At 35.5% G+C, this 14,826-nt stretch overlaps 2 protein-coding genes across 2 annotated transcripts; one reads left to right on the top strand and one right to left on the bottom strand.

Annotated features, from left to right (window-relative positions):
• Nucleotides 1–2,735: 2,735 nt before the first annotated feature.
• Nucleotides 2,736–7,915, bottom strand: LOC113703222 (probable carotenoid cleavage dioxygenase 4, chloroplastic). Its single transcript, XM_027224520.2, has 2 exons — nucleotides 6,158–7,915; nucleotides 2,736–3,357 (listed from the first exon to the last, which is right to left on the bottom strand). The coding sequence occupies exons 1-2, from the start codon at nucleotides 7,636–7,638 to the stop codon at nucleotides 2,997–2,999; spliced, it is 1,842 nt and encodes a 613-aa protein (XP_027080321.1). The 5' UTR covers nucleotides 7,639–7,915; the 3' UTR covers nucleotides 2,736–2,996.
• A 13-nt stretch (nucleotides 7,916–7,928) lies between these two features.
• Nucleotides 7,929–12,200, top strand: LOC140012925 (uncharacterized). The gene is made up of 4 exons (XM_072061506.1): nucleotides 7,929–8,265; nucleotides 8,859–11,603; nucleotides 11,677–11,778; nucleotides 11,850–12,200. Exons 2-4 carry the CDS (start codon nucleotides 8,871–8,873, stop codon nucleotides 12,105–12,107), a joined length of 3,093 nt encoding a protein of 1,030 aa, XP_071917607.1. The 5' UTR covers nucleotides 7,929–8,265; nucleotides 8,859–8,870; the 3' UTR covers nucleotides 12,108–12,200.
• The last annotated feature ends 2,626 nt before the right edge of the window (nucleotides 12,201–14,826 follow it).

Raw genomic sequence — 14,826 nt, 5'->3', positions numbered from 1 at the left:
TCAAATTTAACACATGCTTTGCAATCTTGTCATATGAAAATGTAACTTTTTAAAATTCTAATACACATCTATCAAGAGAATATTTTGAATTCAAAGAATACATACGTAAATTTATCAATGTCACCTTATTTAGACATAACGATTATCATGTCTACACAAAAAGTTGGATTCTCAAAAAACGACTCTAATATTGGGACAGAAGGGAGTATCATGTATTTAGATTTACTAGTGTAAAAAGATTAATATGCGTAACACTTTTAGAAGCAAATGAGAATTACTGATGAGACATTTGAATCAAGTTGTAGCCGTTCATAAAAGTAAAATGGTGTACACATCATCTTAGATCAAATTATGAATTTAGCATCCTTCTTTGCTATTATTCCTAATTACGGTAGATGGGAATCTAGCTTCTGTAGTCAATGATAAAGCTGTCCAAGCAAGACCATCGAAATCACTTGTGATTGAAGCAATGAACTTTTTAACACTTTCAAAACAAGGAAAAAAAAAGTATATCAATTTCTTCATCTTTCTGTGAGTAAGTTCTTTGCCATCTATTGGGTGTCAAATTCATTGTTCTGGCTGCTTTGTTCTAGTTTAAAAAAAGTGTAAGGATTTTGAGATGTGATTTTAGCTAGGGTCAGAACAGTAATTCTATTAAATATTCGCAATATCACATGATACAAAATGAAGGAGAAAGGGGCACGAAGCAATTTCTGGCATGATTGTTCTGAATAATGTACAAAGCATTTCAAACATTGTAAATAATGGACAGGGGTAGGTACAGGTACGTTGTAGATTTCGTACAATTGTCCAATTTTATACTTTCTCTTTTATATGGTGTGTGTTTATATAACTTTGTTGTACTCATAAATTTTATTCGTATCCATCATATTAATGCATAAAATATATCCTATCTCTATAAGCGTATACCCACATTATACATATATTATACATACAGTACACCACTGTACTTAACCAAACCTAAGCGAACCGTATTTGCTCCATTCTGGTAAATGATCAAACTATAGTAAATATGGTGTAGATTTTGGTCACTATTTAGTGGGCCATATGTACTTCGTAAAAAACAAAAGGTACAGTAAGTTAATCACACGAGTACATTTTTTGAAAGAAGAAATTTTCGACTATTTCCTAGTAGTAAATAATCACCGACAATTATCAATGTCCTTTGTCCTGAATAAACAGGGTTGAATTAGTTAAAAGTTTATTGCCTCTTCTATACACTACTCATTCAGAAATTTGTGTCTTTAACGGATTCTAATCATGAAAAGTGGGGTGGTTGTGAAGCCTCAGCAACACAAGGTTGCAAGCAACCAGAAGGGAGAAGCAACACAAGTGTCTGGAGTGCATTACCCAACAAAGCTGATGTCTTGCAAGGCCACCTTGTTGTTTGCTAGGATTTAATGTTATACTTCTTTTTCTCGATGAAGGATGAGACCATAAGAATTAAAGGTCCTAAGTTTTAATTTTCTGCTCTCTTCTCACTTCTTAAATTTTACCTTTTTTTATAAAAAAATAAAAGATACTTCTTTTTCTTTTCTAGCTAGTTATGACAGTTGTAAAAAAAAAAAAAGGAGTAGAAAATCTTGATGTGGAAAGAATCTAATAATGCTACTTGTATAGGGATGAATCCAGATAAGTTGACAAACAATTTCGTCCTTCCAAGGCAATTTGTTGATTGGCTAAATACATCAGCATGCATGCTAATATCATAATGGATGAAATTCCTATTATATTTGTCCAGAGAAAATTTGTCAACTCCTATATTTAATAATAAACTTGAGGGACTGAAGTAATTTTAGAGTCTACCTATAAAAAGTCATTACGCTATTACTAAGTGATAGCCACAAATACGGGAAGCTTTAAAATCAAGGAGGTGGCTTATCCTTTAGTTGGTTTCTATAGTATCGGATCTTCCTTAATTTTAAATGAAGGAAAAACTGCTCAGATAATCCCTCACATTGTGTTTGTTTAAGTTCGTCATTTTCAAAGCGATGCAATCTATAGTCACGTACAAGAAGTACATTATTTTAGTCTCAAGACCCATCTTTAGTCACATTTTAGCTAATAAAAAATACAGTGATCTCTAGTGATGCTTGTTTTAGTGGCAAAAAAGATTAGCACATATTAGGTAAATGCCTAATCCCACTTAAAGTACAAGACCAAAACCTAAATAGCACACATTGGCATGTGGTGGCATATGGGACAGGAAATGGCCTGTTGAGGCCTAATTTGCTATATAGATTAGCATCACATGGTTGGGGAACATGTGTTCCAACCCAAAAGTTATGTAACAAAAATGGTGCATTCTTCTATGTTTGATGGACTAAATTGCATGATATTTAGCATCTAGGGCTAAAATTTGGTAAGAGTTCCTTTAGAATTACACAACTCAAATTCGTTTATGAGGATTCCTCTTCTCTTGATCTTAAAGGTCGTAACTGTTTACCTACAACTAAACTAAGCTACTCTTCACCATGCAACATGCCAAAATCAAATTTCATTCCACACCTATCTTTTTGTCCTAAAAATAGCAAACTGGTGCAGTATAACACGTAGCAGCTTGATAAGCTGAATTGATATCAGTTATTATCATTATCATCATCAAATTGTACAAGTTAAACTGACTTATCCGTAGTAGAATGAAAATTTCCTTAAACGATTCATTGTGTGTCATAAAATGGTCACTTTTTCAGAGAAACTATTGGCAAGTAAGATAATCCCAAACTGAAGTGTATATCCCTTTAAATTAATTCACAACCATGAAACAATGTATAATTTACATACCTGTTTTAGTTACTAGTACCTGGTGTATACTTACTATAGCTACTGTTACATCTTCTTTGGCAATGATAATCCAAGTTCTGTACAAAATAAGTTCAATCAATTGATGATGAAAGCTAGGTCCCTCAACCAATATTGTCCCATTGTCCTTCTCTAGGGTTTGTTTTTATTCTTCATCTATAGAATCACAAGAGTCATAACTTGTTGAGGTCATTTTCACTGACAAAGAGGCCATGAAAGCCATAAGGCACCCTTTGCGGCAATTTGACAGCAGCCACAATTTCAAGATTAGGTGATTTGGCATCCATAACCAAGAATCTGGACTCTCCTGTGTTTTCATCATGGACATAGGACACCACATAACCATCATCTTCATCTGTATTGGGGTTGTTAGGCTCTTTTGCAACGAAAAATGGTTCGCCTCCTAAGCACCCTGGTCCATACAGCCGGCTAGCAACGATGCAGTCGCGGCGGTCGCCTTCGGACACTGATACGTCTAGCTTCACCAATCCTGATACCTTTGGCATAGGGTCTCCAACTGCTGCATACACATACCTACAAAAGAAAAATTAAATGTTTTACGAGTTAATTTAAATTGCATATATAGATAGGACTTAGGAGAGCCTCAGGAAGTATTCATTTCATTTATTTTTTATGTATGGATAGAAGCCAAGGAAAAATGAGGTGGGTAAGAATCAAAACTTTGTTTTATGGTAAAAAATAAAGATTATTGATCATACGTTATATTTGATTCTTATACTGTGAAAATAAACTTATTTTCTTTTTTTTATCATAATCTTTTCTCTTTTTTTTTTAAAAAAATATTTTCTTGATCCTTGACTAGATTCCTTAGAAGATTAAAAGGTCTTTTTGGACTAATGTTAATACTTTTGTTCTATTTTGCGTTTCAAAACGATGATTCTAGTTTTTGTGGTTGTTCCATTACTTCATATGATCAATTGGAAAACAAAAAAAAACAAAAGAAAGAAGAGAAGAAACAATGCCTTGTAGAAACATTTACAGAGCACTTAAAAAACCAACTGTCGTTAACATAAAGCCGAACATTTACAAAGCATTTGAAACACAAATTGACGTTAACATAAAGCTACTCATTCTAACCTTTTCCTCCCCTCAATCTTCAATCCAATAATTTTCTGGTGCCTATTATTTAGGATATTTACAAACTAGCCTCAAGCCATTAAGCACTTTTCTATCAACAATCTACACTTTCAAATAACTTTTTTGAATCCAATTTAAATATATATATATCCCAATGACCTCCGACTTGAGTGTGCACAAAACATTAGTACATGTAAGGAGAAACAAGAACCTTTGTCATCCTAATGAAAATTAAATTTCAAAAAAAAATCCAAAAAAAAAATTTTATGTGTCATATGTCTAACCACTATGCAAAGTAAAATTTAATGAAGTTTATATTCACAAGTTGACTTTTATTTTTGAAAATTTACACATGAAAAGTAATTTCATGTATCCTTATTTCGTTTTGTATTTCGAGTTTGAATATAGTATATTTACATAGGCAGTAATTTTAAGTCAAATATTGTACCCACTGTACACAAATTGTACATAGCAAGAACACAAGCATAGATGTGTTTGGCTAGAAAATTATTTGAAAATTTTTTTAAATAATTACTGTAATATTTTTTTGTGATATATTGAATATAAAATAAAAAATAATTAAAAAGATCAGAAAACGATTGAAATATATATTTGTGATGCGAGTAATTGTTTCTTTTTGTGGCAAGATAACGCCTCAGCCCCCAATTTTGGACCCCATCTTTCCCAGAAAAATCCCACCCCATAAATGCAAAGCAACTACCGAAAAAGCCTAGATATTGGATGTCATGGGGTGTGGTGTATGTGTGGTAATTGTTTTTTCTTTTTCTCCTTTTTTTTGTGTTTTTAAGATTTTAAATAGACGGCCATAGCCAGTGGCAAGTGCAGTCATTTGTTTCAATACATGATACTCGTGACAAAATAAAAGTAGCTTTTGTCTAGTTTTAATACCCAATTACTCATTTTATCTTTATTAGATATAGTCCTAAGGGCAATACACCAAAGCAAAATTATGATTCTTCAATATTTTTTCTCTATGAAATGGTATTTATCTTGTTAATTAAACCGCTTCTTGATGATTATGTTGATAATTTGAGTTCAGACATACGGTAAAAATTATGTTTCAGTTGTTTATTATCGGTATAAAAATGAGAGTTTATTAAGTGGAAAATTATGTATATGATAGTAAATACTAGTGATTCAAAGCTTCAAAAAAAAAAAAACTAGTGATTCATGCACTGAAAGTGCCAATTAGAAAGATAAATAGTAATAAACAGGTTACAATTTGGAGCAAAAGAATCTGAACAATAAAAAGAGAATAGTAGTTAATAGTTTTTTTTCAACTTCTAACTAAGGATCCTTTTATTATGCAGGGTGAAAATACTACTGATATGACATGTATGCCTTTGCAGTAATAATAGTACAACTTCTGTGTATGCCTTTAGTCAGAAGTTGTACTATTATTACTCCAAAGACATACATGTCATCATCAGTAGTATCTTCACCTTGCATAATAAAAAGTTAGTAGTATTCAAAACTGGCCACAGTTGAAACTAGATGATGGGAGATAAGAAGAGATAAGTGAAATATGGATATATTTACACTAATATAACCCAATATCAACTTTACCTCCTGAGTTAATTAAGAACCTAGAAATCTTGAAGAGTAGCTTTGGAGTTACAAAAGGTGACAGATTTGACAGCAAAGATTGGATATAAATAGCAAGAGATTTTGGCATACGGATCCTCCTTATTGGGGCACCCCTTACAGGGTGATGTCCTTTCCTTATCCTGGAAGTTTACAATTTTATCCAAAGGACACCTTGTATAATGAAAAAGATTGGCTAAAAATTATTTAAGGTTAATTATTATGGACTCAAATGATTCTTTTTGGTGACAAAAATTCTCAATTTTAGTCGTCATTATTATTATAACGATATCCAATTATAGACACAAATGATGTATTAAAAAATTGTAAATGAAATTCCATTATTGTGTAGAACAAGAAGTTGCACTTTAATTCACCTTGTAATATGTTTATGTTGATGGAAATTATAGGAAATTGACAAACTTGAAACCACAAAATAATTATTATATGTAAATCCATATCCCAAGTAAAAGTCCTGCTCATCTTTAATCTTTTTAAATCAAAGTATGCTATTTTTTTTTTTTTGGATTATATAGGTAAAAATTGTTAAGAATATATATATGAGTATATAATTTGTTTAAAATAGCAAGGGTGCTTATCATCTTTATATATTAAGCATCTAAATACGTACTTGTTCTTCTTGCCAACATAAGCCGGATTTATGACTGCAAAATCCAAATTCCTGGTTGAAATTGGATGCCTCCATACCATTCCTGTCTTAAGATCAATCTTGATTTTCTCCACGGATGCATGAATCAAATCCATCCGCTCCAAGGTATGCTCGACAGACAAAATATTAGGTGCCACAACAACAATACTATCTCCATCGTCTTCATCCCAAGCATTGATTGCATGAATAAAATTGAGTCCTGGGACATCAAACCACTTCATCTCAGCCTCATCCATAGCATACCTCGGAATAACCCCGAGTCGTGGTACTTTTCCAGGATCTGAACCCACTGGAGATCCTCCAGCAATCATAAAAAGAGGGTTCATACCAATTTGTATGTCAGGAAAGATGGCGTATTTCTTGGTGATAGCAAAATCATGAAGAAATGAAGGACGCGTCATGGAGAAAATCGGGATGTCGGGTTCTTTCGTACCATCAGGTTTGATTCTGAAGAAGTTTAGAAATGGAGGCATTGGCCCGTACCTGAATGCGAATGCTTCACCTGTTTCAGGGTCGATTTTGGGGTGTGCAGTCATGCTCACAATAAGCTTACCATCAAAGTCATGACGGCCTATGGTTAGCAAATCTCCATTTTGTGTTAATTTTACTGTATAAGGAAGGTCTGATTCGCCTAAAGCGAACAGTTTCCCACCGAACAGAGCCAAGCTAGTGTTGGCCAGGCCGAAGCCCTTGGCTAGGTTGAATTGGCCGGTTAAAATTCGGGCAGCAGCCAGGGCAACCCTGGCAGCAGAGGGTGTTAGGCCGTTGAAGCCGGAGAACACGTTGGGCATCACAGTAGAGCCCAAGTCCCGCTCGATCATGTACTTGTAAGTTTTCACGTACCGGCTACAGAGTGTGGCTCTTCCTTGGGAGATTTTGATGGAGTGTATCATTCCATCGCCGTCGAACAAGTGGTATGGCCCGCGCGGGAGGAATTGAGGGTTTGGGCCGTTGCGGAAGTAGGCACCGTCGAGGCACGGTGGAAGGGAGCCTTCAACCACCTCACATTCGGTCGGAGGGAGTTCATCAACCGGTGCAAAGTTGTTCGACAGGAAATATTTGGGATCAACAGAACGGCGAGTTGGAGGATCAATAAAAGTGTTTATGAAGTCATCAACTGCATTAAAGAAGACAGTGGGCAATGATGGTTCTACTAGCTTTCTTGAAGGCTTTTGCCGTTGTGGTGATTGCGTTTTTGGTGGTGTGGATTTTGCAGGCGTATATTTTGTTGGGATTTCTTTTCTAAGGGGCTTAGATGATGGTGGTGCTGTGGTGGTGGTGGTGGTGGGATTGGCATTGATTGTAGTTTGAGGCCTATCTTCAATTCTAACAGCTGAAACGTGTAATAAAGCAATGTTTGTTGATGAAGAAGTGATTAGAGAAGTTGAAAGTTTGGGATTTTGGGATAGTCGAGATAGGAAAGAGGAAGAGAAAGCATCCATATTAGTGTCTTTTGTAGTTGTTGTTGTTTTGGAACACTCTATTAGTATCAGAATGGATGATGAAAGGAAAAAAGGACCAAAGAGAAGGTGGAGGGGTCGAGTGTATGGTGGAGGGGGTATTTATGCTGTGCTAAAGCGATTCGAATGGGAAAGTAACAATTCAGGCATTCAGCTCAAGTTTCCTAAGCCACAATTATTTTGATGTTGACGTATGGTTTCATTGATTGCCCCAATGGTCCCTATAGATCTGAACCTGAAAATGAGGTACTTAGCTTATTCCCAGTAGGGCAAATTACATTTTAGCCCCTTGTGGTTTTCGCAAAAACCACATAACCCCCCCATCGTTCAAAAAGCTATACATAAACCCCCTGTGGTTTGGGTTGAACTGGCAAATAGACGGAAAGCACCCACCGTAACGATTCGTGGGCAAAATGTCCAAATTACCCTAATATAAATACAAAAAGGAAGCAGATGAGTCAGATTCTTCCTTGTTCTGTCTTTGTCGTGAGAAAAGGAGAGAAAAACATGACCACCGAATGAAGGAGAGAAATTTAACCCACAAAGATCTACCATTGAAGACCAAAAAGTAGCTGTGAAAGAGCATCACGAAAGCTGTTGTTGCATCTGGTAAGTTTTTTGACATCATTTTAGCATATAAGATGCACTTGCATGGTTTTTGAACAGAAACTAGCGGGCATTGGAAAGTTAATAAATCAATGATTATTTTGCTTAAGCGTTGATTAATTTAAAATTTTGCTGCTTTGGGACAATCTGTATTATCATATTTAAGCATAGAGTATTTTATCGACTAGAATTGAATTTATGCATTAAGATTAGGGTAAAGAAAATTGCATTCGGGAGTTCTAAAATCACCGGAATTTCAACTAAACATGGGTAGAATACGACTTTGTTAGTTTGAGATTTGTTGATTAGTGTCAGATTTGGGTCAAATGTGGGTGGCTTGATTTTCAATAATATAGAGTGATTTGGCTGCTGATAAAGTTTTGACAATTTGGACATTGAATAATTTTTGCTTGTCGGCTTATTGGCCGTCATGTGGTCCATGGAAGTATGCGATATGCAATATGTCCTTTTCTTAATCAGATTGTATTTTTTTGTAATCATGTGTTTTCATTGAAGTGTGTAATCTATTAAATGTCCTTTTCTTAATCAGATTGTGTTTTTTTTTCTTATCATGTGTTTCACTATTTCTAATGCAGGCTTTGAAAAAAATGACAACTTCAAAAAGAATTACTATAAAATTGCATTTCGGTGGTATATTCATATGGGAACCAGAAACTGTCTATACTGGTAACGATGTAGCCATATTTAAAAATTGTGAGACAAGAAAATTGTCCAGGGATATGTTGTGTAAATTGTATAGTAGGTATGGTGATGCCTCGAATGTGAACCTATATTTTGAAATACCAAATTGTGGGTTGTATGTTGGAGCAGCTGAAATTAAAGGAGATAAAGAAATAGAGTTAATGTTAACTGCACATGAAGGAGTAGATGTTATCAACATATATGCTGAATTGCGTGATGAAATGCCTAGTGAAATTGCTTCAGTTGGAGTAAAAAGTCATGGTAAAAGTGCCCCCACTGATGCCCCACATAGTGGAGCACAAAATGTGGCATCTGATAAAGATACCCCAAAAAAGTTAGCAAACAAAAAGGGGAAACAGATAGTCAAGAAGTCAGTGAAAAGACAGACCAAGCTAACTGGAAACAAAAAGCACAGCAAATCAGAGTCTAATTCAGCAAAGGAAAAAGGTGAAAAAGCTGTAGAAAAGCAAGATGAAGTTGAAAAACAGCCTGAAAATGAAGATGAGTACGGTGATGCTACATCTGATAGTTTAGAAGAGCCTGAGTGGTTGAAAGAGGGATTAGAAGGACCAGAAGATGAGGATATTTTTGCAAACAGAGCAAAGGCTAATGAAATAGAAAATCAGCAGCAGGCAAAAGGCACAGATGAAGAACCAACAACAGCGAACCAGACATATACAATGGAGGATCTGCAAACACCAGGCTCTTCTAAGAACAAATTTGAAGAAGGGGAGAGTTCTAAAACTAATGAAGAGTGGAATGAATTTGCTATTGATGATGAAGAACTGCTTGACACTATGTGGGGAGATGATGAAAGAAATGGGAAAGGTAATAGTTGTCGAGATTTTAATGCTGCAGTTGAATTCAGAAAGTCAGATTTTGAGTTGAAAGTTGGGGATAAATTTAAGAACTTACGGGCCTTTAGAGAAGCACTTGTGGAATGGAATGTCAGGGAAGGCTACACCATGAAGTACAAAAAAAATGAAAGAGCAAAAGTTATTGCCATGTGCAAAAAGGGTTGTTCTTGGAAAATACGGGCAAGCCCAATTCAAAATGAAAGCACCTTTCAGATCAAATCAATAAAGGGAGTGCATGTGTGTGGAAGAGAATACAGCAATCATCATGCAAATGCAAGATATTTGAGCAAAAAATATTTAGACAGGTTCAGAGATGAACCAAGTTCTTCTATTGAAGGATTTGTCAAGACTGTGAGGAGAGAGATTATGGTGGACATAAGCATGAGACAGGCTTATAGAGCTAAAAGATTGGCAAGAGAGGCACTACAAGGGGATGATATAAGACAGTATAATGTCATCAGAGATTATGCTGCTACCTTGTTGATCCGGAATCCTGGTAGCCATATTGTCCTGCAAGTGACTAGACTGGATGAGAACGAGGTTGGGATATTTGAAAGAATGTACTGGAGTTTAAGTGCAATGAAGAATGGGTTTCTAGCTGGTTGTCGACGAATAATTGGATTAGATGGCTGCTTTTTAAAAAGTCCATTTGGTGGACAACTTTTGACAGCTATGGGTAGGGATGGCAATGATAACATGTTTCCCATTGCAATGGCTGTAGTGGAAGCCGAGAGATATGACTCATGGAAATGGTTTTTGATGGAGTTGAAAATTGAAGTTGGTGCTGAAAATGGAGCTCCATGGACATTCATATCTGATAGGCAAAAAGGATTAGTCAGTGCAATTGATGATGTGTTTCCTGAATCAGAGCATAGGTACTGCCTTCGTCATATATATCAAAATTTCAAACAGAAGTTCAAGGGAAAGGAGTTGAAGGAGTACTTTTGGGCAGCTGCGTCTGCTGGGAACATTCGTGACTTCAAGATAGCAATGGCTGAATTGGAAAGGGCTGATCCAAAGGTGGGAGAAGCTATGAATGCAGCTGGTTGGTTAAACAGGATTCCTGCACATTTATGGTCCAGGTCACATTTCAGCTCCTCATGCAAGAGTGATATTCTTGTTAATAATTTGAATGAGTCATTTAATTCCTACATACTTCCAGCAAGAGAGTTCACAATCATCTCCATGTTTGAGTGGATAAGAAGAAAACTCATGCAGAGGCTAAATGTGAAAAGGGAAGGCATGCAACAGTATGAAGGGAACCTTTGTCCAAACATACAAGAACGACTTGAGAGGAACAAGCTAAATAGTAGGTTCTGCATAGCTCATTATTCTCGGGATGCTGAGTATGAAGTGGATTGTGGGACTAGAGTATATGTTGTTGATATAAGTCGTAGAACATGCACATGTGGATCATGGCAACTAAGTGGGATTCCATGCTCACATTCTATTGCTGCCATTCAAAGAGATAAATCAGAGCCTGAACACTATGTTGATCCTTGTTATAGCAAAGAAGCATACTTGAGCACCTATAACTACACTATAGCTGCAATGCCCTCTGAAGACTATTGGGATTCAAAAGGAGCTGAAAAGGTGAATCCCCCAAAGATTAGAAAGCAACCTGGAAGACCCAAGAAAGTGAGAAGAAGAGAAGCTGATGAAGTTAGAGGCACCACATCTACAAGAAAAGGACTTGTTGTGCACTGTAAGAAGTGTTTTAGGCCAGGACATAATTCTAGGACTTGTAAATTCCCAATCCATCCAAAGTCCAAGTTTTATAAGGTAAGTAGTAGTTAATTTGTAATCAGTGTCATATGTACTTAATTTGTTACCTTATGTGTTACCATTAAAATAGGTGCCTGCTGGAGCTAGTGATGCTGGAAATGCAGGTGAAGATGTTGTAAATGCTGGAAATACAAGTATTGGATCTGTCTCACAACAGGGTTCAGTGTCACAGGTACTATTAATGATGATGGTTATTACTGCAATTACTGCATTTAACTGACTTAAACCTATCTATTTATGCAGCCTTGTGAAACTTCTGCTGCTAAACCAGTTTTTGAAACTAGAAGACCAACTGATGAACCTGTTGAACCTGTTTTGGACACTAGAAGACCAACTGATGAACCTGTTGAACCTGTTTTGGATACTACAAGAACTGCTTCTGCTGTTGAACCCATTTTGGATACTAGAAGATCAACTAGAGTCAGAAAACTTGTACCAACAGTTGCAAGTGTGTTGGAAAATTTGAGGGCTAAGAAAGCTAAACGTGTTTCTAGAATGTGAGGACTAAGAGGGCTAAACGTGTTTGTAATTCAATTAAGTTATTTGTCTGCAAATGCTTTTTTTTAATATGTTGTTGCTACACTTTCTGTTGAATCTTGGTGTCTACTGTTAATATGTTGTTGCTACACTTTTTGTTGAATCTTGGTGTCTGCTGGACTTAATGATTAGCTACTTATGTACCTTATTTTGTTTTGTAAAAATTGGTTATGAACTTCTGGATAGCTATATTGTCAAATGAATCCAAAGTTCAGTGGTGTGAGCCCATGTTAAGTAAGTCATACGAATTTGGTTCAATGCTTGGTTCAATGCTTCAGAATTTGGTTCCATGCTTGAGGCATCTTGGAAATTGGCTTTTGATGTGTGCTTTTTTGCTTTAGAACTTAGTCTGAACCTTTACTGCTCCTTATTTGTCTATACTTGAACTCTTGCCGCATAGCTATAATGGTAGTTAAATTAAGGGATAATTTCAGAGCAATGTGGTACATGTTTACAAGCAAGCAGGTTAAAATCCCGCCTGCATAATAACACTGAAACCCGCAAGCGGGATTCTGTGTTTTTTCTATTTCAAGGTTAGCTCGCATGCGGGTTAATGTTATATTTGAGCGCGAGAAGAAAAAATTGGTAATTAGGCTCTTTGGGCATTATAAGTAAATATTTAAATTAATGGCAGTTTTATTACACCAATATTATTGTATTATCATTATTATGATTATTGTATTATTTCTTATGCAAATATAACATTTAATTATTTAAATTTGATTTTATTTTTACAATTTATAAAATTTTTATCACTTATATAATATTTTTAAAACCCTAATACATCTAAATTTGATTTTATTTTTCAAATTTATAAGATTTTTATTTAAAAAAATGGGATACGGATAAGATATCCGGTTGGTTCGATTTGCATAGGTGCATATGAGAATATCCGAATACTCTTTAAACCCGCATGCGGGTTTAAGGAGATTATGGCAACTCTCTGACACACTAGTTACCCGTCCAACTCTCAGGGGAGGTTTCTGAAATTATCCCTTAAATTAATTGAGATACTTTCTTTTGCTTTAAACCATTGCAAATGTCCACTTTGGATAGCTCATGTATGTGCTTTTTGGCTATGCTGTCTCGATGAGTACCAAGTTCAGCCTGTGAGTACCAAAGCAGGTTCATACCAACTGGAAATCATGTTTGCCTATTATATCAATTGACTACCAAAGCAGATTCATTCATTCATTCATTGAACACAACAGGTTCAGATTTACAACACTTTTAGAGCCACAATTCATCTGAATTATTTTCACTTAAACATCAAAATGAGAAATGATAGCACAGATATAGCAAAACAAGCACCCACGCAAATCTTCATGGCTCCTAAGCTTTCTTCAATGTTTTTCATTTTCCTCAAATATAAACCACCATCCATGCGCAAGCCTTCCACTTCTGAACTATCAATACTTGACTCTCCACTAAATATGTCTCTCCTTGTAACATTCAAATCACTAGTGTAATTTTGTCTTATTCTCCTTGTTGGATTGCACCATGAGAAAAATTCACAACTTCTTGTCGCACAAACAAAATATAGCTTTCCTTTTGAAGGTTTGTCAGATTCAACAATTTTTACCGCTGCTTTTCTCCCACATGAACAAAATAGGTATTGGTACCTTAGATCTTCAGTACTTCCACCAGCACTGCTTGAGCATGACATCTATAGTTTATTGAAAAAAAATTAATAATCCATTCAAGTCATATTTCAGGAAAAGGAAAAGACTGCACCTTGATGTTAGAACTCACCTTCAGATTTCCTTCGTTCTCTATCTTGGGTTCCTTCACCAACATTCAGTGCAAAGTCAGCTACAAAGTATTTCGGAAGATGGAAAGAGATGAGGAGCACCCATCTAGGCTTTATTGGGTACGTCAAATTGGTCAGGGGTAATATGGGTATGTTTCCTACTGCTACCAGAAGAACAGGCGCGTTTTGCCCACGAATCGTTACGGTGGATGCTTTCCGTCTATTTGCCAGTTCAACCCAAACCACAGGGGGTTTATGTATAGCTTTTTGAACGATGGGGGGGTTATGTGGTTTTTTCGAAAACCACAGGGGGCTAAAATGTAATTTGCCCTTATTTTTAAGATGTGAGGACTTATAAACACTCCAAGTAAAGTGCATTAGTTAATATCTAATGGTAGATTTCCTTAAGAAATTGTAAACAAATTTCTTAATTTGTATTTTAAGTCTTCTAATCCCAACCCAATTTGGTTATTCCTGCATATATCGTTCTCTTATATAACCTTAATAAAAATAATAGCCTCTTAGAAATATTGAAGTTTTATTCTGTACAATTTTAAAACTACTAGTTTTTCTTCCAATTATTTCTTCGTCCTATCAGCAAAAACAAAGTACACTTCTTTTCTCTCTTTTTTTTTTTTTTGTTCTTTTTCTTATGCAAACAGCAAAAGCTATGTTGTTGTATTCCATGTAAAGCATCAGTAAAAGATCCACATTTAGATCAAAGGATTATATATCTTTAATATTGAGAATATAAAGCATCAGTAAACGATACACATTTAGATCAAAGGGATTAATTATTATATATCCTTAATATTGTTTAAACTGCATGTATTGTCCTTCCTAGTGGTGAACTTGCCTTTAACAAAACAAAGTATACTCGAGCATATTTCTACGAAAATCAACTCTCCTCCCACAACCACAATTTAATCTTCG

This window comes from Coffea arabica, chromosome 8e (genome assembly GCF_036785885.1).
Source record: "Coffea arabica cultivar ET-39 chromosome 8e, Coffea Arabica ET-39 HiFi, whole genome shotgun sequence".
NCBI lineage: Eukaryota > Viridiplantae > Streptophyta > Magnoliopsida > Gentianales > Rubiaceae > Coffea > Coffea arabica.
The sequence above is the reverse complement of the archived record's forward strand: the minus strand, read 5'-3'. Positions and strand labels throughout refer to the sequence as shown.

Bases quoted from the DNA above. Each gene is read 5' to 3' on its own strand.
- LOC113703222 (XM_027224520.2), bottom strand. From the start codon at position 7,638: ATGGATGCTTTCTCTTCCTCTTTCCTATCTCGACTATCCCAAAATCCC. The intron at 3,358-6,157 runs GTACGTATTTAG...TTTCTTTTGTAG, and splicing joins TATGTTGGCAAGAAGAACAA to GTATGTGTATGCAGCAGTTG.
- LOC140012925 (XM_072061506.1), top strand. From the start codon at position 8,871: ATGACAACTTCAAAAAGAATTACTATAAAATTGCATTTCGGTGGTATA. The intron at 11,604-11,676 runs GTAAGTAGTAGT...CCATTAAAATAG, and splicing joins CAAAGTCCAAGTTTTATAAG to GTGCCTGCTGGAGCTAGTGA. The intron at 11,779-11,849 runs GTACTATTAATG...CTATTTATGCAG, and splicing joins AACAGGGTTCAGTGTCACAG to CCTTGTGAAACTTCTGCTGC.